General features: G+C 40.5%; 1 protein-coding gene across 1 annotated transcript; it reads right to left on the reverse strand.

The window, feature by feature from the left end:
• Positions 1-244: 244 nt before the first annotated feature.
• On the reverse strand, positions 245-26,862 carry LOC120986573. The gene is made up of 8 exons (XM_040415227.1): positions 26,733-26,862; positions 20,357-20,419; positions 12,527-12,598; positions 12,367-12,455; positions 11,973-12,027; positions 1,354-1,510; positions 973-1,170; positions 245-443 (listed from the first exon to the last, which is right to left on the reverse strand). The coding sequence occupies exons 1-8, from the start codon at positions 26,742-26,744 to the stop codon at positions 355-357; spliced, it is 735 nt and encodes a 244-aa protein (XP_040271161.1). The 5' UTR covers positions 26,745-26,862; the 3' UTR covers positions 245-354.
• Between the last annotated feature and the right edge of the window lie 99 nt (positions 26,863-26,961).

The raw sequence follows: 26,961 nt of genomic DNA on the forward strand, positions 1-26,961 counted from the left end.
AATAGCTAAAACTAAAAACAAACTAAAAACTACTTCCAAAAATATTCAGCTTTGATATTAATGAGTTTTTTGGGTTCATTGAGAACATGGTTGTTGTTCAATAATAAAATTAATCCTCAAAAATACAACTTGCCTAATAATTCTGCACTCCCTGTATAAGATAGATAGATTAGATAATTAATGTCAGGTTTAACCCTACCTCCTCCTACCCAATAAAGCAATTTAGAAACAAGAATTGCCTTGCTCCTTTATTACATTTGCATAACATTCGGATAAAGGAAGGAAACACATTTTTGGGGACGTGACATTGTTGGTCCTCTGTATCCTATGTGCTCAGGTTGTGGCTGTACATCATCAGATCAGGTTCTTGATCAGGTTCTGCTCCTTTAGATCCTGCAGGGTGTGCGCGTGGAGACGGGTGAGGTCTGCTAGCTCCTCCCAGACTAGAAGAACGGGACAGAAGTGGTATGATGTGAGAATATGGCAGCTTAGAGGACTTTCAGGATCCTGGAACAGATTTCCATTGGTCACGACTGATAATTTAGTCACCTGGAGATCATTGGTAGGAGACATTGTTACATGTCATTATCATTAATATGGCCACCCCAAGCAGCACTGATATGATACACTGTATCCTGCCTGATACAGGGCCTGAGGGGGAGGAGCATGACACAGAACACCAGTGAGCAAATCCTTTTGTCAGGCTCCGCCCCCGCAGACCCTGCACTGGTCCATATACAGCTACTGATTTCTTTAATTATATCTCATAACGTTGAATCTTTCATTTCGGTCCGCTCTATCCCTTTTTTTTTTACCCTGAAACATTTTAAAATTAGCGTTCTTGTGTTTTTGACACAGACTCACAAAAATATTGGATCACAGATGAATCTCATTAAAACCAATGGGATCGCTGGCTTCCATAATTTCTTACACTGAGAAGAATCAAATTATTGGTCCCCAATATGAACTTACCATAAGAAAACAGCGGGGTTCCTCGAGGTTCTCTCAACAATAAACTATGGAAAAAACTGACCAAAGCCCCGGATGACAGCGACCTCTCTGGAAGGGGGAGGGATTTCAGGTAGACAAAGTCCACAGCCAGAGGGTTCCTCGGGGGCGGGGAAACACAGGCGCTGACTACATCCCACACAATGTGCCACACCCCCACATCTAGAGGACAGAGACATAAGGACGTTACTTATAGGATAGTGATAATTACAGTATAAAAGACATAGGGGTCACAGCTAAATACCCAGAGTCACATGTAGCTGAAAGATGGCATCTGATTGGCTGCTAAAGCCTTCAAGGCCACTATGTTAATAAGATCGATACAAGGGCATTGGGTGAACTTACCCTTAGAGTCCCATTCGGAGTACGATGGCAGCATCAGGGGCGAGTCTTTGTCGCAGAGTTCTGTGCCAGTGAATCGCTCATGATTGGACCTCACCCACACATAGGGGCGGCCATACTTGGCATACGCGGCCAGCAGAAAAAGAGTGCAGTGCGTTTCCTGAAAATAGTTGTAAGACAGATTTATGGGAAGAGATCATAGCGTTGGGTCAGAAGACAAGGAGATGGCACTATGGACCCTGTAAATGCTGAAGCCTACTGATTCATCATCCATAGGCATGGACTGGAAAAGACATGAGGTTTGCGTCCTACTGCTCCCTCCGTTGTAGCTGGTGGGTGGGTCAGTTAGGGATTGCGGCACTGTTCTATCTAAGCCAGATGATCCCTAATCTAGAGGAGCAACGCCCAACCTACGGCCCTCCAACGGTTACAAAACTACCACTTCTCAACATGCCCTGATAGCTGTAGGTTGTCCAGGCATGCTGGGAGTTGTAGTTTTGCAACAGCTGGAGGGCCACAGGTTGGGCATTCTGATCTAGAACAAAGAAAGAATGAATGCCTGAATCCCTAGTGGTCCATGGCATTGAATGGATTACTGTCAGTACCTCTGGTGGTCTAGGGCCTTTACAGGGGTTATCCCATGAAAAGCATGAAGAGCATTTTAAATGAAGTATTATAGCAATGTGCAGGCAATGAAACTATTGTTCTGTCTTTTATGCATAATACAATTTCATCTCTGGAAGCGTCCCCCGGTTTTTTTTCTTTTTTGTCCACCTTGTCCTGCATTCTGAGGTGGGCTGTCTTAGTACTGGCTTAGTGATCCTTTATTTGGGTGGCCCAGGCCCCTTTTATTCACTCATCCCTACTTCTAAATTCATGAAAACAATTAGCAATATATCTCTCTAGACAGTGGAGAAGGAACTTGTGGGGCATTACATTCCCTGTGTATCTCTAGAGCTACTGTATATGTTAGGGACAATTTTCTATGCAAAGGAGGAGCGGTTAATGTGACCTAATTGGGAAGCATCTTGGGCGATGCAGGTGCTTGATGAGCTCCTGCCCACCCACAGAAAGAGAAAAAGTGCTACAGATAAGTAAGTAACAGGTGGTCTAGTACAGTGAAGACCTAAGCAGGTAATGTCTGCAACCCCGCTGGTCTATCGATTTAAAGGGGTTAATGTCTGTATACCTGGTGGTCTAGGTCAGTGAAGGGATTAATGTGATTATCCCTAGTGGTTTAGGGCCGTGAAAGTTTAATGTCAGTGTCCCTTTGTGTTGAGAGCAGTAAAGCGGTAAATGTCAATATACCTGGTGGCCAAGACCAATAAAGGGGTTAATATCAGTATCCCTGGCGGTCTAGATCAGTAAAGGGGTTAGTGTCAGTATCCCTGGTGGTCTAGATCAGTAAAGGGGTTAATGTCAGTATCCCTTGTGGTGTAGATCAGTAAAGGGGTTAATGTCGGTATCCCTGGTGGTCTTGATCAGTAAATTGGTTAATGTTAGTATCCCTGGCGGTCTAGATCAGTAAAGGGGTTAATGTCGGTATCCCTGGTGGTCTAGATCAGTAAATTGGTTAATGTCAGTATCCCTGGCGGTCTAGATCAGTAAAGGGGTTAATGTCGGTATCCCTGGTGGTCTAGATCAGTAAAGGGGTTAATGTCAGTATCCCTTATGGTCTAGATCAGTAAAGGGGTTAATGTCGGTATCCCTGGTGGTCTTGATCAGTAAATTGGTTAATGTCAGTATCCCTGGCGGTCTAGATCAGTAAAGGGGTTAATGTCAGTATCCCTGGTGGTCTAGATCAGTAAAGGGGTTAATGTCGGTATCCCTGGTGGTGTAGATCAGTAAAGGGGTTAATGTCAGTATCCCTTGTGGTGTAGATCAGTAAAGGGGTTAATGTCGGTATCCCTGGTGGTGTAGATCAGTAAAGGGGTTAATGTCAGTATCCTTGTGGTGTAGATCAGTAAAGGGGTTAATGTCGGTATCCCTGGTGGTGTAGATCAGTAAAGGGGTTAATGTCGGTATCCCTGGTGGTCTAGATCAGTAAATGGGTTAATGTCAGTATCCCTGGTGGTCTTGATCAGTAAATTGGTTAATGTCAGTATCCCTGGTGGTCTAGATCAGTAAAGGGGTTAATGTCAGTATCCATCCAGAAAAAGTGCATAGGACACAAACTGTTAATCAAATCACGTCCTAGGCCATACCATGTCCATGTAAAGTGTATTCACCGGTATTCTCAGGTATCGGGTAACAGCAGTCTTAGTTGGCACAGAGGTGGATGGAGCGTGTACCGGGGAGACTCTGCCCCCTTTCTGAATCATGCGTGAAAGACTCATCACCGATCTTATATAGCGGCACAACGAAACATTTTTCTAAAAGGTCAAAATTGACATTTCCTTATGCAAGGTCAAATATATGTACTGATGGTAAATATATACATTACATTTAATTAATAAAACCGCCATTTTAATAATATCGTTTTTAAACCATCACGTATCTACTCCTTCGGGAAACCAGGATCGGGTCCCGATCTACTAAGCTACAAGTTCAGACCCTTTAGTATCTAACTGTCCTGGAAGTGATTTCAGCTGGATTTCCTGAACGCCTGACCCCTCGATTTCCTCCAAAACACACCGTCTCCAATCACAGACCTTATGTCCGGATTTACGGAACTGCCTGGCCACCGCGGTCTCACGGTATTTCTTCTTTAATAAATTCTGCACCTTTGCTGTCTCACCAGACCCTTGTACAATCGTGCAAATTGCGTAACGATGTTCATTAGCACGAATTCGTGCTAATCGCCTGCTGGACCGTTTTAACCCCTGCATGCATTTTAGGGGTTAGTGACCACGCAATTTATTTATTTTTTACTTTTTGATTTTGATCCTCGCTTTCCAAGACCCATAAAAAAAACAAAAACAATGCCAGTAATGTTATTTGTCTACAGCGTTCACCGTACTGGATAAATTACATGATAATTGTGTACCGCGGGTAGTAACAGACATCGCCATATCAAATATGTGGAGGGGATTTTATTTTTGAAATTTTTGTTTCCAATGAAAAGCATTTTTTTCAGTAAAAAAAGGTGTATTTTTTACTTGGAATTTCTTTTGTTTAATAAAACTTTTTTTTTTTTACTTTTTTAACCATTTAATAGTCCCAAAAGGAGTCTTTAATAGGCGATCTTTTGATTGCTTCTGTAATTCTCTGGACTGCTTATGTACTAATCTCAAAAGGTGACAGCCCGTTTGAATCATAATATAGTTAAAACATACCTTTTAATATAGATAATTAAAATAAATGAGAGATTGCATGAAACACCAAAATAATTCCCTGAAGTATAATAAATATACACGATGAGGTGCACGGCGGCACCGACCAGAGCTGGAAATACAGAACCCGATTGTCCTGCCACAACCTGATATATTGGGTTTTTGTTCCGTTACTTGTATACGGTTCCTCAAGAGATAATTGATCCCTTGTTCCAAAAAACGTGCTCCTCCTCCCCGTCCCCTGCTATATATACAGTACAGACCAAAAGTTTGGACACACCTTCTCATTCAAAGAGTTTTCTTTATTTTCATGACTATGAAGGCATCAAAACTATGAATTAACACATGTGGAATTATATACATAACAAACAAGTGTGAAACAACTGAAAATATGTCATATTCTAGGTTCTTCAAAGTAGCCACCTTTTGCTTTGATTACTGCTTTGCACACTCTTGGCATTCTCTTGATGAGCTTCAAGAGGTAGTCCCCTGAAATGGTCTTCTAACAGTCTTGAAGGAGTTCCCAGAGATGCTTAGCACTTGTTGGCCCTTTTGCCTTCACTCTGCGGTCCAGCTCACCCCAAGCCATCTCGATTGGGTTTAGGTCCGGTGACTGTGGAGGCCAGGTCATCTGGCGCAGCACCCCATCACTCTCCTTCATGGTCAAATAGCCCTTACTTTCAAAGTTTTCCCAATTTTTTGGCTGACTGACTGACCTTCTGTCACGGCTGAGGATAGGGAAAACCCTCAGCCGTGCGGTATCAGAAGATGGATGGTCAGAGCATGGCCAGGAGAAGGTCACCTCCTACACATCCCTAATTCTGACCCTGTGGCCTAGCCATATGAGCCGACCCTGATGGTGGGAGGGCTCATACACTGGAACCTGATATTCCTGCTCGCCCTCAGGGTGGCCCTTGACTAGGAGCTGGGTAGACAGCCCGTTCCTCCTGGACACGGAGGAACAGGAGTCTAATAGTGGCCAGGCTACATAGAAAGGGGGACATGAACAGACATATGGCAGTGACAGGTAAGTGAGACTAGCACCACACTTACCTGCCACAGACACACAACCTGGAACCCACGTGCAAGTGCTGCTGTCCACAAACAACACAAAGGACACCGCACACACAGACATCACACGAGAACCCAGGAAACCATATTCTGCAATAAATAAAGACCAAACAGACATCTTCTAAACACCATACATAAACTTAAACTTATGACCACAAGGGTGGCCCCCACTGGCAGATGGAGAATAACAGGAGGAAGTCTCCAGCAAGCATGGCTGAAGAACCCCCTCTGACTACTGCTAAAGCAGAGACTATATAGGCCCAAGTAGTCACACCCACACAGACACACCCAGTGCACACACACTGAGGGAGTTAACCCTTCCATAACCAGGGAGTGTAGTGAAACCACATAGAGGGGAATACACACAAACACTCACTGTAGCTGTTACCGTCGACAACGACATGTGTGGCAAGCGTGTCCTGGGAACCGGCCAAAGGCCGAGACACTGCCACCACATGTACAAAGACCAAACGTTGCCACGGGCAGCCACAGGGGAAGGGGAAAATGTCAGAGTGCACACAACATAAAACACAGTGCACACAGGGCCGATCCTACACGGGGTGCAGTGGGTGCCCCGCACCCCAGCGCTGTCACCCGAAAGGCGCCGAGCGAGCCGCCGGGACTTTTTTTTTTTTGACTTTTTTTTAATTTTATTTTATAATGCCCGCAGTGGCGTAGCTATAGGGGTCGCAGCGGTCGCAATTGCGACCGGGCCCCTGAGTCAGGGGGGCCCACAGGGCCCCCTCAAGCCAGGAGAACGCAGCCGCAGCTGAATAACTAAGATACGATTTACAGGGGGCGGAGCGGAGGCCGAGAGGAGAGGCCCTGTGTGACGCGCACTGTGCAGGGCAGCTGGGCAGGCGAAGTGAGGAGGAGGGGCCGGGGGAGCGGCTTCAATTGAGGTGCGACGCAGGACTTAGTCACGTACCTCACTGTGACCTCCTGCGTCGGATCTCGCGAGATGACGCGGCGCGGGAAGGCACAGTGAGTGAGGCATGATGACCGCCTGTACCAGGATGCCACAAGCTGTGAAGGAGAGAGAGGTAAGTATTAATTATTATTATTTTTTTATGTACCCTACGTTCTACCCTTATTGCAGAGACACTGGGGGCACGAGAGGAGGACCACTGACAGTACTCAGTCAGTGGACATCATAGTATTAATAAGAGTGGAGACTGGAGAGACTACCATTATATTAATAATAAAGAGGGGGCTATTATATTAACAACGAGGGGGACATTATATTATTAATAAAGAGGGGGTCATTACATTAATAACAAAGAGGGGGCCATTATATTAATAAAGAGGGGGCCACTACATTAATAACAAAGAGGGGGTCATTATATTAATAACAAAGAGGGGGCCATTATATTAATAAAGAGGGGGTCACTACATTAATAACAAAGAGGGGGTCATTATATTAATAAAGAGGGGGCCATTATATTAATAAAGAGGGGGTCACTACATTAATAACAAAGAGGGGGTCATTATATTAATAAAGAGGGGGCCATTATATTAATAACAAAGAGGGGGCCAATACATTATTATTATTATAATGGCCCCCTATTTATTATTAATATAATGTCCCCCTCTTTATTATTAATGTAATGGCCCCCTCTTTATTATTAATATAATGTCCCCCTCTTTATTATTAATATAATGGCCCCCTCTTTATTATTAATGTAATGGCCCCCTCTTTATTATTAATGTAATGGCCCCCTCTTTATTATTAATATAATGGCCCCCTCTTTATTATTAATGTAATGGCCCCCTCTTTATTATTAATGTAATGGCCCCCTCTTTATTATTAATATAATGGCCCCCTCTTTATTATTAATATAATGTCCCCCTCTTTGTTATTAATGTAATGGCCCCCTCTTTGTTATTAATGTAATGGCCCCCTCTTTATTATTAATGTAATGGCCCCCTCTTTATTATTAATGTAATGGCCCCCTCTTTATTATTAATGTAATGGCCCCCTCTTTGTTATTAAAGAGGGGCCATTATATTAATAATAAAGAGGGGGCCATTACATTAATGATGAAGAGGGGGCCATTATAATATACAGGGGGAATAATATTATGAGGAATGGGGGACTATCTGTATGGCTCTAGCACAGTATTGGGGGGCAGCAGGATGAGTTGTTGAGACACCAGGAAGGAGAGGATGAGAGTAAAGTGAGGAACCTAAAAAAATAATCTGTGAAACTCTGCAGAGACGAGAAGCGGCTGAAAGAAGGAATCATGGCGGTCTTATCTCTGGATGAAGACGTCGAGGAAAGTCTACATCACAGGAGACGTCACTGGATGTAACAGGTATGGTGCGGCATTCTCCTGTAATAATATTATCCATGCACATATCTGTTTCTCGGTAGGGTAAGGGGTATATAGAATTTGACCCACACTGCCGCATCCGGCCCCAGACTTCAGGTAACACTGTGTTCTGAATTCTGGGGCCTAACTAAGGGGTATCAGGGGACATTATTATACAGGGGTAATATAACTTATATTACCCCTGTATAGTGTACCCTGATACCCCTTAGTTATATTACCCCCTGTATAATTTACCTGATACCCCTCAGTTATATTACCCCTGTATAATGTCCCCCATAACAGTGTGTGTTATCCACAGATCTCCCATAACAATGTGTCATCCACAGATCCCCCAAATTATTTTAAAAACCTGCTGTTTCTCTAGATGACCTTATGTTTATGGTAGTGGTAATAGAGTCTCAATGGTCTATAAAAGCAGCTACACTATTTTTACAGACCTTTGAGACTCTATTAACACTACTATTAACTATTAACATAAGGTCATCTAGACTAGAAAAAGCAGGTTTTTAAAATTCTTATTTTTCCCATTTAGGTGTTAGAGCAATCTAATTAAAGTTATGTTTTAACACCTAAAGAGAAAGAAAAAATAAATAAAAACCTACGGTTTCTCTAGATGACCTTATGTTGATAGTAGTGTTAATAGAGCTTCAATGCTTTGTAAAAATAGTGTAGCTGCTTTTATAGACCCTTGAGACTCTATTACCACTACATTGTAAAGGGGAGGAGTTAGTAAGATAACCACGCCCATGTGGGGGGCGCCAGAAATATTTCTGCACCCAGGCGCCTGTGACCCTAGGATCGGCCCTGAGTGCACACCAGACATTCCAAGTGCATACAAACACCCAAACAAACCAAAGGCAACCGCACACATACCTGTTGTCCGCGGCAACCGCACTTGAGGCAAACAGCAAAGTGCCCCCAGCTGCGGTTGACACAACACCAAACCGGCGGCAACCGCATGCGGCTCCCAAGGAGTCACGGCCATGGACATGGTCACGGCCATGACACCTTCATTTTCTTTACTTAGCTGCTTTTTTCTTGCCATAATACAAATTCTAACAGTCTATTCAGTAGGACTATCAGCTGTGTATCCACCTGACTTCTCCTCAACGCAACTGATGGTCCCAACCCCATTTATAAGGCAAGAAATCACACTTATTAAACCTGACAGGGCACACCTGTGAAGTGAAAACCATTTCAGGGGACTACCTCTTGAAGCTCATCAAGAGAATGCCAAGAGTGTGCAAAGCAGTAATCAAAGCAAAAGGTGGCTACTTTGAAGAACCTAGAATATGACATATTTTCAGTTGTTTCACACTTGTTTGTTATGTATATAATTCCACATGTGTTAATTCATAGTTTTGATGCCTTCATAGTCATGAAAATAAAGAAAACTCTTTGAATGAGAAGGTGTGTCCAAACTTTTGGTCTCTACTGTACCTCGGCCTCTACCTTTCCTGCTTAGGTTTTTATTTTATTTTTTATGTCAATGAATATTTTGTTCCTTTTCAGAATCAGTTGTGGAGAGATCTGTGTCTAGTTCATTTGGTGGTGGTCTCTCCTTGATCTCTAAGTAGGCTTTATTCTTCTTGAATTCCGCCAAATTTTTATTGAACTGTCAATGTTTGCGTTCCCTAAGGTGATGTTGAAACTTCTCTACGGTAATCTGCAGTTGTTTCTTCTTGGCGATGAAATTAATTTCTTGGGAAAATGTTTGTGTGACCGCAATCTAAGCTCTTAATCTGGTGTAGAGGTTCCTCAAATGTCATCTACAGCCCACCTGCCTTGGGATGCCCTCAGCTAGGACTACGTTCTCTCTGCCTCCACCTCTGCTGTTTCTATTTGTGGACACTACCTCGTCAGTTTAGGGTTCCACGATTTGTGTCCTATGCCCTTTTTCTGAAAGGATACACATGAGGGACTGACTGAAGAATCCTGTGTGCATAGTGAGGTTAAGCAGTCGTTTGATGATCATGAAGCAGTGGTTTTATAATAGAGGTTATTGTCAGTATCCCTGGCAGTCTAGATCATTTAAAGGGTTAAGGTCAACATCCCTTGTGGCGTAGGGCATTAAAGGGGTTATTGACACCATCCCCGTGGTCTCGGTCAGAGAAAGGCCCCTTTCACACGGGCGAGTATTCCGCTCGGATGCGATGCGTTAGTTGAACGCATTGCACCCACACTGAATACCGACCCATTCATTTCTATGGGGCTGTTCAGATGAGCGGTGATTTTCACGCTTCACTTATGCGTTGCGTGAAAATCGCAGCATGCTCTATATTCTGCGTTTTTCACGCAACGCAGGCCCCATAGAAGTGAATGGGGTTGCGTGAAAATCGCAAGCATCCGCAAGCAAGTGCGATTTGTGTGATTTTCACGCATGGTTGCTAGGTGACAGTCTATTCACTGTATTATTTTCCCTTATAACATGGTTATAAGGGAAAATAATAGCATTCTGAATACAGAATGCTTATTAAAATAGCGCTGGAGGGGTTAAAAAAAAATAAACAAATTAACTCACCTTCTCCTCTTGATCGTGTAGTTCCCAGTCTCTTCTAATAAGTTGTGGGCTAAAGGACCTTTGGTGACGTCAGATCACATGCTCCAATCACATGGTCCATCACCACGGTGATGGACCATGTGATTGGAGCATGTGATCTGACGTCACCACAGGTCCTTTAGCCCACAACTCATCATTAAAGAAGTAAAGAAGAGACCGGGAACTACGAGAACAAAAGGAGAAGGTGAGTTAATTTGTTTATTTTTTTTTTAACCCTCAATTGATCACCTACTAAGTATTCTGTATTCAGAATGCTATTATTTTCCCTTATAACCATGTTATAAGGGAAAATATCAACATCTACACAACACCTAACCCAAGCCCAAACTTCTGTGAAGAAGTTCGGGTTTGGGTACCAAACATGCGCGATTTTTCTCACGCGAGTGCAAAACGCATTACAATGTTTTGCACTCGCGCGGAAAAATCGCTGGTGTTCCCGCAACGCACCCGCACATTTTTCCGCAACGCCCGTGTGAAAGGGGCCAAAGGGTTCATCTCAGACCTATAATCAAATCAACCTGCTGGTATCATATGTAAGGACTACTTTCAGCTCAGGTTCATAGTCTTGTGGTCTTCCTAGAAATTGTGGGTACAACTCTGTGTCTTCACTGTAAGTAAAGCAGCTCTTTCTCTCCCTTTCCCAACTAGAATTCCCAGCACAATTTCAAACACCTGTCAGAGATTTCTCTATTTTTGAGTCTCCTTCAGGTTTGTAATCACTCTCCAACATGGGCGGACTGGGAACTTAAAGTGGCCCTGGAAAAAAAAACTAATAGTGGCCCTATTTTGTAAGCAGGTCCAAATTAACAGAAGGCAGGGCAACACAAGTAGCCGGGGTCAACAATACTATAGTGCAAAACACCGTCCCAGCAGAACCAAATAACACAGTATACTGCCCCAAAAGCTGGCCCTCTGTGGTGGCCATCAATAGCTACCATCTTCTGTCCTCCTCCTCCAGTTGAGGTGCAGTTGCTGGCCGGGTACATGAGTACCTGATTCTCACAGCGTTAATGACTGTTGACAGCTCATTATGTACCCGGTCAGCGGCAGAGTGGAGGACTTGGGTGGCGCCCAGGGCATCGGCCTACCGGGAAATTTCCCTGTAGGGTCTAAGGCCAATCCGCCCCTGTCCTCCACTGTGAAGAAGCTACAACTATAATCCTTCTCCGACAAGAAGATATTGGGATGTTGGGTATTTGATGGACACGGGGCAGATTTTTTAATTTGCTTTTATGGAAAGTTGCACCCAAATGGGATGTATTTAACGTTCACAGCCCTCTGCAAACCACTGTGAAGAAATACGTCTCCATCCATCACTGCATCTTTTTGGGCTCCTAAATATCATCATCTAAGAAGAATTCAACATCAGCTGATGCAGAATCTTACCGGGATAGCAATTTCTCTATCACATGGAGACGCAGGAGGCAGAAGGCCAGAACCTCTGAGGGGAGAAGAGAAAGATGAACTTTGGTAAAGAAATTGCAACTTTCTAATATACTTCGTGTTTCAATTCATTACTGTCTTCAAGATCTCTGCTTGTTGTCAATAAATGAGAACATCTTGATTCAGAGGCTGAAACCTGCATAATCTGCTCCATGCCGCTGATCGGTTTGTTACGGTGTAGTAGTGCAGGCAAAATATTAGTCTGAAGTCAAGTTGCCAAGACTAATACATCGTAGATTGCCAAGATCCCATCAAACTGCTGAAACACAAATGTTCAAACTGATAGAGACAATGAAACAATAATGAGACCAAAACAAACAGGAGGCTCTGGAGATACCTCGGTGTGGACTGGTCACTGCTGCAGGTAGGAAGGTGATAACTGATCTCACTGCTGACAGACCCCGGAGACGGAGGAGGTGGACAGCTCTAGAAAACATAGTGTAAGGTAAGGAAAGTGATGGAGATGAACACCAGATGGCTCAATACTAGAAACTCACCAGATCATCATTCACCACTGTCAGTAAAATCTCTTCTCTTCCTCTCAGCCATGGCTGAAAATATCGGAAGCCCTACAACATAAGCAATATTATACTATAATACTACCTTCTATGTACAAGAATAAAACTACTATAATACTGTCTCCTATGTACAAGAATATAACTACTATAATACTGCCTCCTATGTACAAGAATATAACTACTATAATACTGCCTCCTATGTACAGGAATATAACTGCTATAATACTGCCTCCTATGTACAAGAATATAACTACTATAATACTGCTCCTATGTACAAGAATATAACTACTATAATACTGCTCCTATGTACAAGAATATAACTACTATAATACTGCCTCCTATGTACAAGAATATAACTACTATAATACTGCTCCTATGTACAAGAATATAACTACTATAATACTGCCTCCTATGTACAAGAATATAACTACTATAATACTGCTCCTATGTACAAGAATATAACTACTATAATACTGCCTCCTATGTACAAGAATATAACTACTATAATACTACCTTCTATGTACAAGAATATAACTACTATAATACTGTCTCCTATGTACAAGAATATAACTACTATAATACTGCTCCTATGTACAAGAATATGACTACTATAATACTGCTCCTATGTACAAGAATATAACTACTATAATACTGCCTCCTATGTACAAGAATATAACTACTATAATACTGCTCCTATGTACAAGAATATAACTACTATAATACTACCTTCTATGTACAAGAATATAACTACTATAATACTGTCTCCTATGTACAAGAATATAACTACTATAATACTGCTCCTATGTACAAGAATATGACTACTATAATACTGCTCCTATGTACAAGAATATAACTACTATAATACTGCCTCCTATGTACAAGAATATAACTACTATAATACTGCCTCCTATGTACAAGAATATAACTACTATAATACTGCCTCCTATGTACAAGAATATAACTACTATAATACTGCTCCTATGTACAAGAATATAACTACTATAATACTGCTCCTATGTACAAGAATATAACTACTATAATACTGCTCCTGTGTACAAGAATATAACTACTATAATACTGCCTCCTATGTACAAGAATATAACTACTATAATACTGCTCCTATGTACAAGAATATAACTACTATAATACTGCTCCTATGTACAAGAATATAACTACTATAATACTGCTCCTATGTACAAGAATATAACTACTATAATACTGCCTCCTATGTACAAGAATATAACTACTATAATACTGCCTCCTATGTACAGGAATATAACTACTATAATACTGCTCCTATGTGCAAGAATATAACTACTATAATACTGCTCCTATGTACAAGAATATAACTACTATAATACTGCTCCTATGTACAAGAATATAACTACTATAATACTGCTCCTATGTACAAGAATATAACTACTATAATACTGCTCCTATGTACAAGAATATAACTACTATAATACTGCTCATATGTACAAGAATGTAACTACTATAATACTGCCTCCTATGTACAAGAATATAACTACTATAATACTGCTCCTATGTACAAGAATATAACTACTATAATACTGCTCCTATGTACAAGAATATAACTACTATAATACTGCCTCCTATGTACAAGAATATAACTACTATAATACTGCCTCCTATGTACAAGAATATAACTACTATAATACTGCTCCTATGTACAAGAATATAACTACTATAATACTGCTCCTATGTACAAGAATATAACTACTATAATACTGCTCCTGTGTACAAGAATATAACTACTATAATACTGCCTCCTATGTACAAGAATATAACTACTATAATACTGCTCCTATGTACAAGAATATAACTACTATAATACTGCTCCTATGTACAAGAATATAACTACTATAATACTGCTCCTATGTACAAGAATATAACTACTATAATACTGCCTCCTATGTACAAGAATATAACTACTATAATACTGCCTCCTATGTACAGGAATATAACTACTATAATACTGCTCCTATGTGCAAGAATATAACTACTATAATACTGCTCCTATGTACAAGAATATAACTACTATAATACTGCTCCTATGTACAAGAATATAACTACTATAATACTGCTCCTATGTACAAGAATATAACTACTATAATACTGCTCCTATGTACAAGAATATAACTACTATAATACTGCTCATATGTACAAGAATGTAACTACTATAATACTGCCTCCTATGTACAAGAATATAACTACTATAATACTGCTCCTATATACAATAATATAACTACTATAATACTGCTCCTATGTACAAGAATATAACTACTATAATACTGCCCCTATGTACAGGAATATAACTACTATAATACTGCCTCCTATGTACAAGAATATAACTACTATAATACTGCCTCCTATGTACAAGAATATAACTACTATAATACTGCTCCTATGTACAAGAATATAACTACTATAATACTGCTCCTATGTACAAGAATATAACTACTATAATACTACCTTCTATGTACAAGAATATAACTACTATAATACTGTCTCCTATGTACAAGAATATAACTACTATAATACTGCTCCTATGTACAAGAATATGACTACTATAATACTGCTCCTATGTACAAGAATATAACTACTATAATACTGCCTCCTATGTACAAGAATATAACTACTATAATACTGCCTCCTATGTACAAGAATATAACTACTATAATACTGCCTCCTATGTACAAGAATATAACTACTATAATACTGCCTCCTATGTACAAGAATATAACTACTATAATACTGCTCCTATGTACAAGAATATAACTACTATAATACTGCTCCTATGTACAAGAATATAACTACTATAATACTGCTCCTGTGTACAAGAATATAACTACTATAATACTGCCTCCTATGTACAAGAATATAACTACTATAATACTGCCTCCTATGTACAAGAATATAACTACTATAATACTGCTCCTATGTACAAGAATATAACTACTATAATACTGCTCCTATGTACAAGAATATAACTACTATAATACTGCTCCTATGTACAAGAATATAACTACTATAATACTGCCTCCTATGTACAAGAATATAACTACTATAATACTGCCTCCTATGTACAGGAATATAACTACTATAATACTGCTCCTATGTACAAGAATATAACTACTATAATACTGCTCCTATGTACAAGAATATAACTACTATAATACTGCTCCTATGTACAAGAATATAACTACTATAATACTGCTCCTATGTACAAGAATATAACTACTATAATACTGCTCCTATGTACAAGAATATAACTACTATAATACTGCTCATATGTACAAGAATGTAACTACTATAATACTGCCTCCTATGTACAAGAATATAACTACTATAATACTGCTCCTATGTACAAGAATATAACTACTATAATACTGCTCCTATATACAATAATATAACTACTATAATACTGCTCCTATGTACAAGAATATAACTACTATAATACTGCCCCTATGTACAGGAATATAACTACTATAATACTGCCTCCTATGTACAAGAATATAACTACTATAATACTGCCTCCTATGTACAAGACTATAACTACTACAGGGAGTGCAGAATTATTAGGCAAGTTGTATTTTTGAGGATTAATTTTATTATTGAACAACAACCATGTTCTCAATGAACCCAAAAAACTCATTAATATCAAAGCTGAATATTTTTGGAAGTAGTTTTTAGTTTGTTTTTAGTTTTAGCTATTTTAGGGGGATATCTGTGTGTGCAGGTGACTATTACTGTGCATAATTATTAGGCAACTTAACAAAAAACAAATATATACCCATTTCAATTATTTATTTTTACCAGTGAAACCAATATAACATCTCAACATTCACAAATATACATTTCTGACATTCAAAAACAAAACAAAAACAAATCAGTGACCAATATAGCCACCTTTCTTTGCAAGGACACTCAAAAGCCTGCCATCCATGGATTCTGTCAGTGTTTTGATCTGTTCACAATCAACATTGCGTGCAGCAGCAACCACAGCCTCCCAGACACTGTTCAGAGAGGTGTACTGTTTTCCCCCCTTGTAAATCTCACATTTGATGATGGACCACAGGTTCTCAATGGGGTTCAGATCAGGTGAACAAGGAGGCCATGTCATTAGATTTTCTTCTTTTATACCCTTTCTTGCCAGCCACGCTGTGGAGTACTTGGACGCGTGTGATGGAGCATTGTCCTGCATGAAAATCATGTTTTTCTTGAAGGATGCAGACTTCTTCCTGTACCACTGCTTGAAGAATGTGTCTTCCAGAAACTGGCAGTAGGACTGGGAGTTGAGCTTGACTCCATCCTCAACCCGAAAAGGCCCCACAAGCTCATCTTTGATGATACCAGCCCAAACCAGTACTCCACCTCCACCTTGCTGGCGTCTGAGTCGGACTGGAGCTCTCTGCCCTTTACCAATCCAGCCACGGGCCCATCCATCTGGCCCATCAAGACTCACTCTCATTTCATCAGTCCATAAAACCTTAGAAAAATCAGTCTTGACGTTTCAGCTTGTGTGTCTTGTTCAGTGGTGGTCGTCTTTCAGCCTTTCTTACCTTGGCCATGTCTCTGAGTATTGCACACCTTGTGCTTTTAGGCACTCCAGTGATGTTGCAGCTCTGAAATATGGCCAAACTGGTGGCAAGTGGCATCTTGGCAGCTGCACGCTTGACTTTTCTCAGTTCATGGGCAGTTATTTTGCGCCTTGGTTTTTCCACACGCTTCTTGCGACCCTGTTGACTATTTTGAATGAAACGCTTGATTCTTTGATGATCACGCTTCAGAAGCTTTGCAATTTTAAGAGTGCTGCATCCCTCTGCAAGATATCTCACTATTTTTGACTTTTCTGAGCCTGTCAAGTCCTTCTTTTGACCCATTTTGCCAAAGGAAAGGAAGTTGCCTAATAATTATGCACACCTGATATAGGGTGTTGATGTCGTTAGACCACACCCCTTCTCATTACAGAGATGCACATCACCTAATATGCTTAATTGGTAGTAGGCTTTCGAGCCTATACAGCTTGGAGTAAGACAACATGCATAAAGAGGATGATGTGGTCAAAATACTAATTTGCCTAATAATTCTGCACGCAGTGTATAATACTGCTCCTATGTACAATAATATAACTACTATAATACTGCTCCTATGTACAAGAACATAACTACTATAATACTGCCTCCTATGTACAAGAATATAACTACTATAATACTGCTCCTATGTACAGGAATATAACTACTATAATACTGCTCCTATGTACAAGAATATAACTACTATAATACTGCCTCCTATGTACAAGAATATAACTACTATAATACTGCTCCTATGTACAAGAATATAACTACTATAATACTGCTCCTAGGTACAAGAATATATCTACTATAATACTGCTCCTATGTACAAGAATATATCTACTATAATACTGCTCCTATGTACAAGAATATAACTACTATAATACTGCTCCTATGTACAATAATATAACTACTATAATACTGCTCCTATGTACAAGAATATAACTACTATAATACTGCCTCCTACGTACAAGAATATAACTACTATAATACTGCCTCCTATGTACAAGAATATAACTACTATAATACTGCTCCTATGTACAAGAATATAACTACTATAATACTTCCTCCTATGTACAAGAATATAACTACTATAATACTGCTCCTATGTACAAGAATATAACTACTATAATACTGCCCCCTATGTACAAGAATATAACTACTATAATACTGCTCCTATGTACAAGAATATAACTACTATAATACTGCTCCTATGTACAAGAATATAACTACTATAATACTGCTCCAATGTACAAGAATATAACTACTATAATACTACTCCTATGTACAAGAATATAACTACTATAATACTGCTCCTATGTACAAGAATATAACTACTATAATACTGCTCCTATGTACAAGAATATAACTACTATAATACTGCTCCTATGTACAAGAATATAACTACTATAATACTGCTCCTATGTACAAGAATATAACTACTATAATTCTGCTCCTATGTACAAGAATATAACTACTATAATACTGCGCCTATGTACAAGAATATAACTACTATAATACTGCCTCCTATGTACAAGAATATAACTACTATAATACTGCCTCCTATGTACAAGAATATAACTACTATAATCCTGCCTCCTATGTACAAGAATATAACTACTATAATACTGCTCCTATGTACAAGAATATAACTACTATAATACTGCCTCCTATGTACAAGAATATAACTACTATAATACTGCCTCCTATGTACAAGAATATAACTACTATAATACTGCTCCTATGTACAGGAATATAACTACTATAATACTGCTCCTATGTACAAGAATATAACTACTATAATACTGCCTCCTATGTACAAGAATATAACTACTATAATACTGCTCCTATGTACAAGAATATAACTACTATAATACTGCTCCTAGGTACAAGAATATATCTACTATAATACTGCTCCTATGTACAAGAATATATCTACTATAATACTGCTCCTATGTACAAGAATATAACTACTATAATACTGCTCCTATGTACAATAATATAACTACTATAATACTGCTCCTATGTACAAGAATATAACTACTATAATACTGCCTCCTACGTACAAGAATATAACTACTATAATACTGCCTCCTATGTACAAGAATATAACTACTATAATACTGCTCCTATGTACAAGAATATAACTACTATAATACTTCCTCCTATGTACAAGAATATAACTACTATAATACTGCTCCTATGTACAAGAATATAACTACTATAATACTGCCCCCTATGTACAAGAATATAACTACTATAATACTGCTCCTATGTACAAGAATATAACTACTATAATACTGCTCCTATGTACAAGAATATAACTACTATAATACTGCTCCAATGTACAAGAATATAACTACTATAATACTACTCCTATGTACAAGAATATAACAACTATAATACTGCTCCTATGTACAAGAATATAACTACTATAATACTGCTCCTATGTACAAGAATATAACTACTATAATACTGCTCCTATGTACAAGAATATAACTACTATAATACTGCTCCTATGTACAAGAATATAACTACTATAATTCTGCTCCTATGTACAAGAATATAACTACTATAATACTGCGCCTATGTACAAGAATATAACTACTATAATACTGCCTCCTATGTACAAGAATATAACTACTATAATACTGCCTCCTATGTACAAGAATATAACTACTATAATCCTGCCTCCTATGTACAAGAATATAACTACTATAATACTGCTCCTATGTACAAGAATATAACTACTATAATACTGCCTCCTATGTACAAGAATATAACTACTATAATACTGCCTCCTATGTACAAGAATATAACTACTATAATACTGCCTCCTATGTACAAGAATATAACTACTATAATACTGCTCCTATGTACAAGAATATAACTACTATAATACTGCTCCTATGTACAAGAATATAACTACTATAATACTGCTCCTATGTACAAGAATATAACTACTATAATACTGCTCCTATGTACAAGAATATAACTACTATAATACTGCTCCTATGTACAAGAATATAACTACTATAATACTGCTCCTATGTACAAGAATATAACTACTATAATACTGCTCCTATGTACAAGAATATAACTACTATAATACTGCTCCTGTATACAAGAATATGATCACTATAATACTGCCCCTTATGTTCAAGGATATAATTTCTATCAAAGTATACAGCTGTGCATGATTTAGGCATATTACTTGTAGGGATCCTAGTAAAGACAGGTCGGTGAGGAAATTATCCAGTTTCTGCTTTTCTTCATCCTAAAAAGTGAGAAGCAGTGTCTGTAATGTCAATGAGCAAATAATGGAATATGTGCAGATATAACAATATTTATCATAGTACTATAATAGTTATATATAATTATACAGGATGTGATATCATCAGTGTCCAGGTCTGTTATACAAGGGGTAACATCATCACTTTCCAGGCGTAGTGTCTATTATAGAGGAAGGGACATCACGCCAGGTATAGTGTGTGTTATACAGAAGGTGATGTTGTGAGATGGAGAAACATCTCTCCTTGTCTGAACACTGTGTAGATTAAATTAAATGATCTGGACTGACATTCTGCTGTTTGGCCACAAGATGCCGCTATTTCCTAAACACAGCTACAGACTGTATATATTTCCATATTCATGAGAGGTGGAAGAGAAAGGAAGCAGCCATCTTAGACGGAGCTGAGACTGAGGAACTGGGTCAGCAGAGGACCTGACGGCATCCAGGTGTGAGAGCATCCCTCAGTGACCAGAGCGGCAGCTAAGTGAAGCTGATCATTTCCAAGACCCTGATCCTTTCCAGAGGAACAAGTATTGCTTTCAGGAACGCTGATGAGAGGTGAGGAGCTAAGCTACATACACTGCGGTATTGCATGCTTGTTGGAGAGGCTTTCGTTTGGTTCAGAGTCACCAACGGAGGCAGAGCAGACCCGGGTCGGTAAGATCGTGCACGCACCTCATTACAGTATTGGCGCCTAGAGACTGAGACCAGGCCTGTAGTTAGTTACCGTAGTTAGGGTCTCTGTTTGTGTCAGGACACAAGTGTTGCTGGCTGTTTATTGCAGGGACTCCATAACTTAAAGTGACATTTCACATTGGAGAGCTGATAAACTTCCCACAAACTCAAGCCAGGCTGGCGTTTTGCTCAGAAGGAATACTCAGGCACGTGTTACAGGACCAGTTATGGGAGGGGGAATACTGTAGAGCATTGTAAGATTGTAAGCTGTTGTGCTGCACCGCAGGCTAGCCATTACCATACACCTGTACAGTGATTCTTGTTCTTTTAGGGTAATAACAGGGTAGGTGTAGCAGTTTAGTCATGCCTGCCAGTAGGTAAATCACCACACTTTCCTCCTGCATCCATCGGAGGGCGCCGCGCTGTGCAGCACAAGGGTCTCAGCCTTCGGGCTAGGTGTATGTAAATCTATTGGAGGTTTCCAGCATTTGTGGTTGTGTTTATTACCACGTTTATGTAAAATTCTGTTTTGGCAAAAGCTGGTGGTGGAGTTGTTTTCCTCGTTCGTGACTTCGCTGTATCCTGGGGAGCCCACCCCGGCACACGGCTTACAATGTCATCACTCTCCAGGTGTAGTGTCTGTTACACAGGAGGTGACAATTAGTCTCATTGTGTAGTAGCTATTATACAGGAGGAGGCATAGTGTGCATTATACAGCAGATGACATCACTTTCCAGGTATAGTGTCTGTTCTACAGGAGATGACATCATCAGTCTTCACGTGTAGTGTCTGTTATACAGAAGGTGACATCATCACTCTCCAGGTATACTGTGTATCTTACACTATATCATGAGTCTCCTTGCGCCGATTAAGGCACTCTCTCCCCAGGGAGAGATAGCACCCCCCCAAATCATAAGGGAGGGGACATAACTCTTTAGGCACAGTGTCCGTAGTGTCTATTATACAGGAGGTGACATCATCAGTTTCCAGGTGCAGTGTCTATTATACAGGAGGTGACATCAATCTCCAAGTGTAGCGTATTATACAGGAGGTGACATCACTCTCCAAATGTAGTGTCTATTATACGTGAGGTGACATCATCACTCTCCAGGTGTAATGTCTATTATACAGGAGGTGACATCATCACTCTCCAGGTGTAATGTCTATTATACAGGAGGTGACATCATCACTCTCCAGGTGTAATGTCTATTATACAGGAGGTGACATCATCACTCTCCAGGTGTAATGTCTATTATACAGGAGGTGACATCATCACTCTCCAGGTGTAGTGTCTATTATACAGGACGTGATATCATCACTCTCCAGGTGTAGTGTCTGTTCTACAGGAGGTGACATCAGTGTCCAGCTATATTGTCTATTATACAGGAGGTGACACCATCACTCTCCAGGTGTATTGTCTATTATACAGGATATGACATCACTCCTCAGGTGTAGTGTCTATCATATGGGAGGTTACCTCAGTCTCCAGACATAGTGTCTATAATACAAGAGGTGACATCATCACTCTCCAGGTGTAGTGTCTATTATACAGGAGGTGACATCACTCTCCAGATGTAGTGTCTATTATACAGGAGGCGACATCACTCTCCAGATGTAGTGTCTATTATACAGAAGGCGACATCACTCTCCAGGTGCAGTGTCTATTATACAGAAGGCGACATCACTCTCCAGGTGCAGTGTCTATTATACAGAAGGCGACATCACTCTCCAGGTGCAGTGTCTATTATACAGAAGGCGACATCACTCTCCAGGTGCAGTGTCTATTATACAGAAGGCGACATCACTCTCCAGGTGTAGTGTCTATTATACAGAAGGCAACATCACTCTCCAGGTGCAGTGTCTATTATACAGAAGGCAACATCACTCTCCAGGTGCAGTGTCTATTATACAGAAGGCAACATCACTCTCCAGGTGCAGTGTCTATTATACAGAAGGCAACATCACTCTCCAGGTGCAGTGTCTATTATACAGGAGGTGACATCACTCTCCAGATGTAGTGTCTATTATACAGGAGGTGACATCACTCTCCAGATGTAGTGTCTATTATACAGGAGGTGACATCACTCTCCAGGTAGTGTCTATTATACAGGAGGTGACATCACTCTCCAGATGTAGTGTCTATTATACAGGAGGTGACATCACTCTCCAGGTGAAGTGTCTATTATACAGAAGGCGACATCACTCTTCAGGTGTAGTTTCTATTATACAGGAGGCGACATAACTCTCCAGGTGCAGTGTATTATACAGGAGGTGATATCACTCTCCAGGTGTAGTGTATTATACAGGAGGTGACATCACTCTCCAGGTGTAGTGTCTATTATACAGGAGGCGACATCACTCTCCAGGTGCAGTGTCTATTATACAGGAGGTGACATCACTCTCCAGGTAGTGTCTATTATACAGGAGGTGATATCACTCTCCAGGTGTAGTGTATTATACAGAAGGCGACATCACTCTCCAGATGTAGTGTCTATTATACAGGAGATGACATCACTCTCCAGGTAGTGTCTATTATACAGGAGGCGATATCACTCTCTAGGTGTAGTGTATTATACAGGAGGTGACAATCACTCTCCAGGTGTAGTGTATTATACAGGAGGCGACATCACTCTCCAGATGTAGTGTCTATTATACAGGAGGCGATATCACTCTCTAGGTGTAGTGTATTATACAGGTGACATCACTCTCCAGGTGTAGTGTCTATTATACAGAAGGCGACATTCCTCTCCAGGTGCAGTGTCTATTATACAGGAGGTGATATCACTCTCCAGGTGCAGTGTCTATTATACAAGAGGTGATATCACTCTCCAGGTGTAGTGTATTATACAGGAGGTGACATCACTCTCCAGGTGTAGTGTCTATTATACAGGAGGCGATATCACTCTCTAGGTGTAGTGTATTATACAGGAGGCGATATCACTCTCTAGGTGTAGTGTATTATACAGGTGACATCACTCTCTAGGTGCAGTGTCTATTATACAGGAGGTGACATCACTCTCCAGGTATAGTGTCTATTATACAGGAGGCGATATCACTCTCTAGGTGTAGTGTATTATACAGGAGGTGATATCACTCTCTAGGTGTAGTGTATTATACAGGAGGTGATATCACTCTCTAGGTGTAGTGTATTATACAGGAGGTGACATCACTCTCCAGATGTAGTGTCTATTATACAGAAGGCGACATCACTCTCCAGGTGTAGTGTCTATTATACAGGAGGTGACATCACTCTCCAGATGTAGTGTCTATTATACAGGAGGTGACATCACTCTCCAGATGTAGTGTATTATACAGGAGGTGACATCACTCTCCAGATGTAGTGTCTATTATACAGGAGGCGATATCACTCTCTAGGTGTAGTGTATTATACAGGTGACATCACTCTCCAGGTGCAGTGTCTATTATACAGGAGGTGATATCACTCTCCAGGTGCAGTGTCTATTATACAGGAGGTGACATCACTCTCCAGGTGCAGTGTATTATACAGGAGGTGACATCACTCTCCAGGTATAGTGTCTATTATACAGGAGGCGATATCACTCTCTAGGTGTAGTGTATTATACAGGTGACATCACTCTCCAGGTGTAGTGTCTATTATACAGAAGGCGACATTCCTCTCCAGGTGCAGTGTCTATTATACAGGAGGTGATATCACTCTCCAGGTGCAGTGTCTATTATACAAGAGGTGATATCACTCTCCAGGTGTAGTGTATTATACAGGAGGTGACATCACTCTCCAGGTGTAGTGTCTATTATACAGGAGGCGATATCACTCTCTAGGTGTAGTGTATTATACAGGTGACATCACTCTCTAGGTGCAGTGTCTATTATACAGGAGGTGACATCACTCTCCAGGTATAGTGTCTATTATACAGGAGGTGATATCACTCTCCAGGTGTAGTGTATTATACAGGAGGTGACAATCACTCTCCAGGTGTAGTGTATTATACAGGAGGTGACATCACTCTCCAGGTGTAGTGTCTATTATACAGGAGGCGATATCACTCTCTAGGTGTAGTGTATTATACAGGAGGTGATATCACTCTCCAGGTGTAGTGTATTATACAGGAGGTGACATCACTCTCCAGGTATAGTGTCTATTATACAGGAGGCGATATCACTCTCTAGGTGCAGTGTCTATTATACAGGAGGTGATATCACTCTCCAGGTGTAGTGTATTATACAGGAGGTGACATCACTCTCCAGGTATGGTGTCTATTATACAGGAGGTGACATCACTCTCCAGGTATGGTGTCTATTATACAGGAGGTGACATCACTCTCTAGGTGTAGTGTATTATACAGGAGGTGACATCACTCTCTAGGTGTAGTGTATTATACAGGAGGCGATATCACTCTCCAGGTGCAGTGTCTATTATACAGGAGGCGATATCACTCTCTAGGTGTAGTGTATTATACAGAAGGTGATATCACTCTCCAGGTGTAGTGTATTATACAGAAGGTGATATCACTCTCGGTGTAGTGTATTATACAGGAGGAGGTGACATCACTCTCTAGGTGTAGTGTCTATTATACAGGAGGCGATATCACTCTCCAGGTATAGTGTCTATTATACAGGAGGCGATATCACTCTCTAGGTGTAGTGTCTATTATACAGGAGGCGATATCACTCTCCAGGTATAGTGTCTATTATACAGGAGGCGATATCACTCTCTAGGTGTAGTGTATTATACAGAAGGTGATATCACTCTCGGTGTAGTGTATTATACAGGAGGTGACATCACTCTCTAGGTGTAGTGTATTATACAGGAGGAGGTGACATCACTCTCCAGGTGTAGTGTCTATAATACAGGAGGTGATATCACTCTCGGTGTAGTGTATTATACAGGAGGTGACACAATCACTCTCCAGGTGTAGTGTATTAAACAGGAGGTGACATCACTCTCCAGGTACAGTGACTATTATACAGAAGGTGATATCACTCTCCAGGTACAGTGACTATTATACAGAAGGTGACATCACTCTCCAGGTGTAGTGTATTATACAGGAGGAGGTGACAATCACTCTCCAGGTGTAGTGTATTATACATAAGGTGACATCATCACTCTCCAGGTGTAGTGTATTATACAGAAGGTGACATCACTCTCCAGGTGTAGTGTCTATTATACAGGAGGTGATATCACTCTCGGTGTAGTGTATTATACAGGAGGTGACACAATCACTCTCCAGGTGTAGTGTATTATACAGAAGGTGACATCACTCTCCAGGTGTAGTGTATTATACAGAAGGTGACATCACTCTCCAGGTGTAGTGTCTATTATACAGGAGGTGATATCACTCTCGGTGTAGTGTATTATACAGGAGGTGACATCACTCTCCAGGTATTACATACATCTGGATAGTGGTGATATGGTTTCCTCCAGGATCCTGTAGTTAAGGGGGAGGGCTATATAGTGACAGCTCTTCTATTGTACACTGGGTTGTTATAGGATCAGGTGTGCCTCCTCTGAGCCCTCCCAGCTCTGCTATGTCATTTCTGTACACTGGTGACAGTGTATGCATTATACCGCCACCGGTCCATCACTGTGCTGGCTGCACACCCTCCCTGCAGATCATCACCCCCTCCTGTACACAGCACTTACTCTGAGGTTCATGTTGCGGTCTCTGGGCGCAGCAGCTTAGATTTAACCCCCTGTGGTCACTGCTCAGTGTTCATCCCATCCTCCGACTGGAGGCCATGCCTTTCTCCTCCTGTGTGCAGCAGCATCATCCTCCGCCTCCTGCATTATCATCATCACACCCAGCTTAGGAGGCCTGGCCCCAACACACACTGGTGGAGCAGCCTGTCATCTGCTTCATGCTAGACATGGT

Source organism: Bufo bufo, chromosome 1, assembly GCF_905171765.1.
Source record: "Bufo bufo chromosome 1, aBufBuf1.1, whole genome shotgun sequence".
In the NCBI taxonomy this organism is placed as follows: domain Eukaryota; kingdom Metazoa; phylum Chordata; class Amphibia; order Anura; family Bufonidae; genus Bufo; species Bufo bufo.

Excerpts from the sequence above, each read along its gene's own strand:
- LOC120986573 (XM_040415227.1), bottom strand. Across the intron at positions 12,599-20,356 it reads CTTTACTAGGATCCCTACAA|GGCTTCCGATATTTTCAGCC; the intron begins GTAATATGCCTA and ends CTTATGTTGTAG. Across the intron at positions 12,456-12,526 it reads CAGTGGTGAATGATGATCTG|AGCTGTCCACCTCCTCCGTC; the intron begins GTGAGTTTCTAG and ends TATGTTTTCTAG.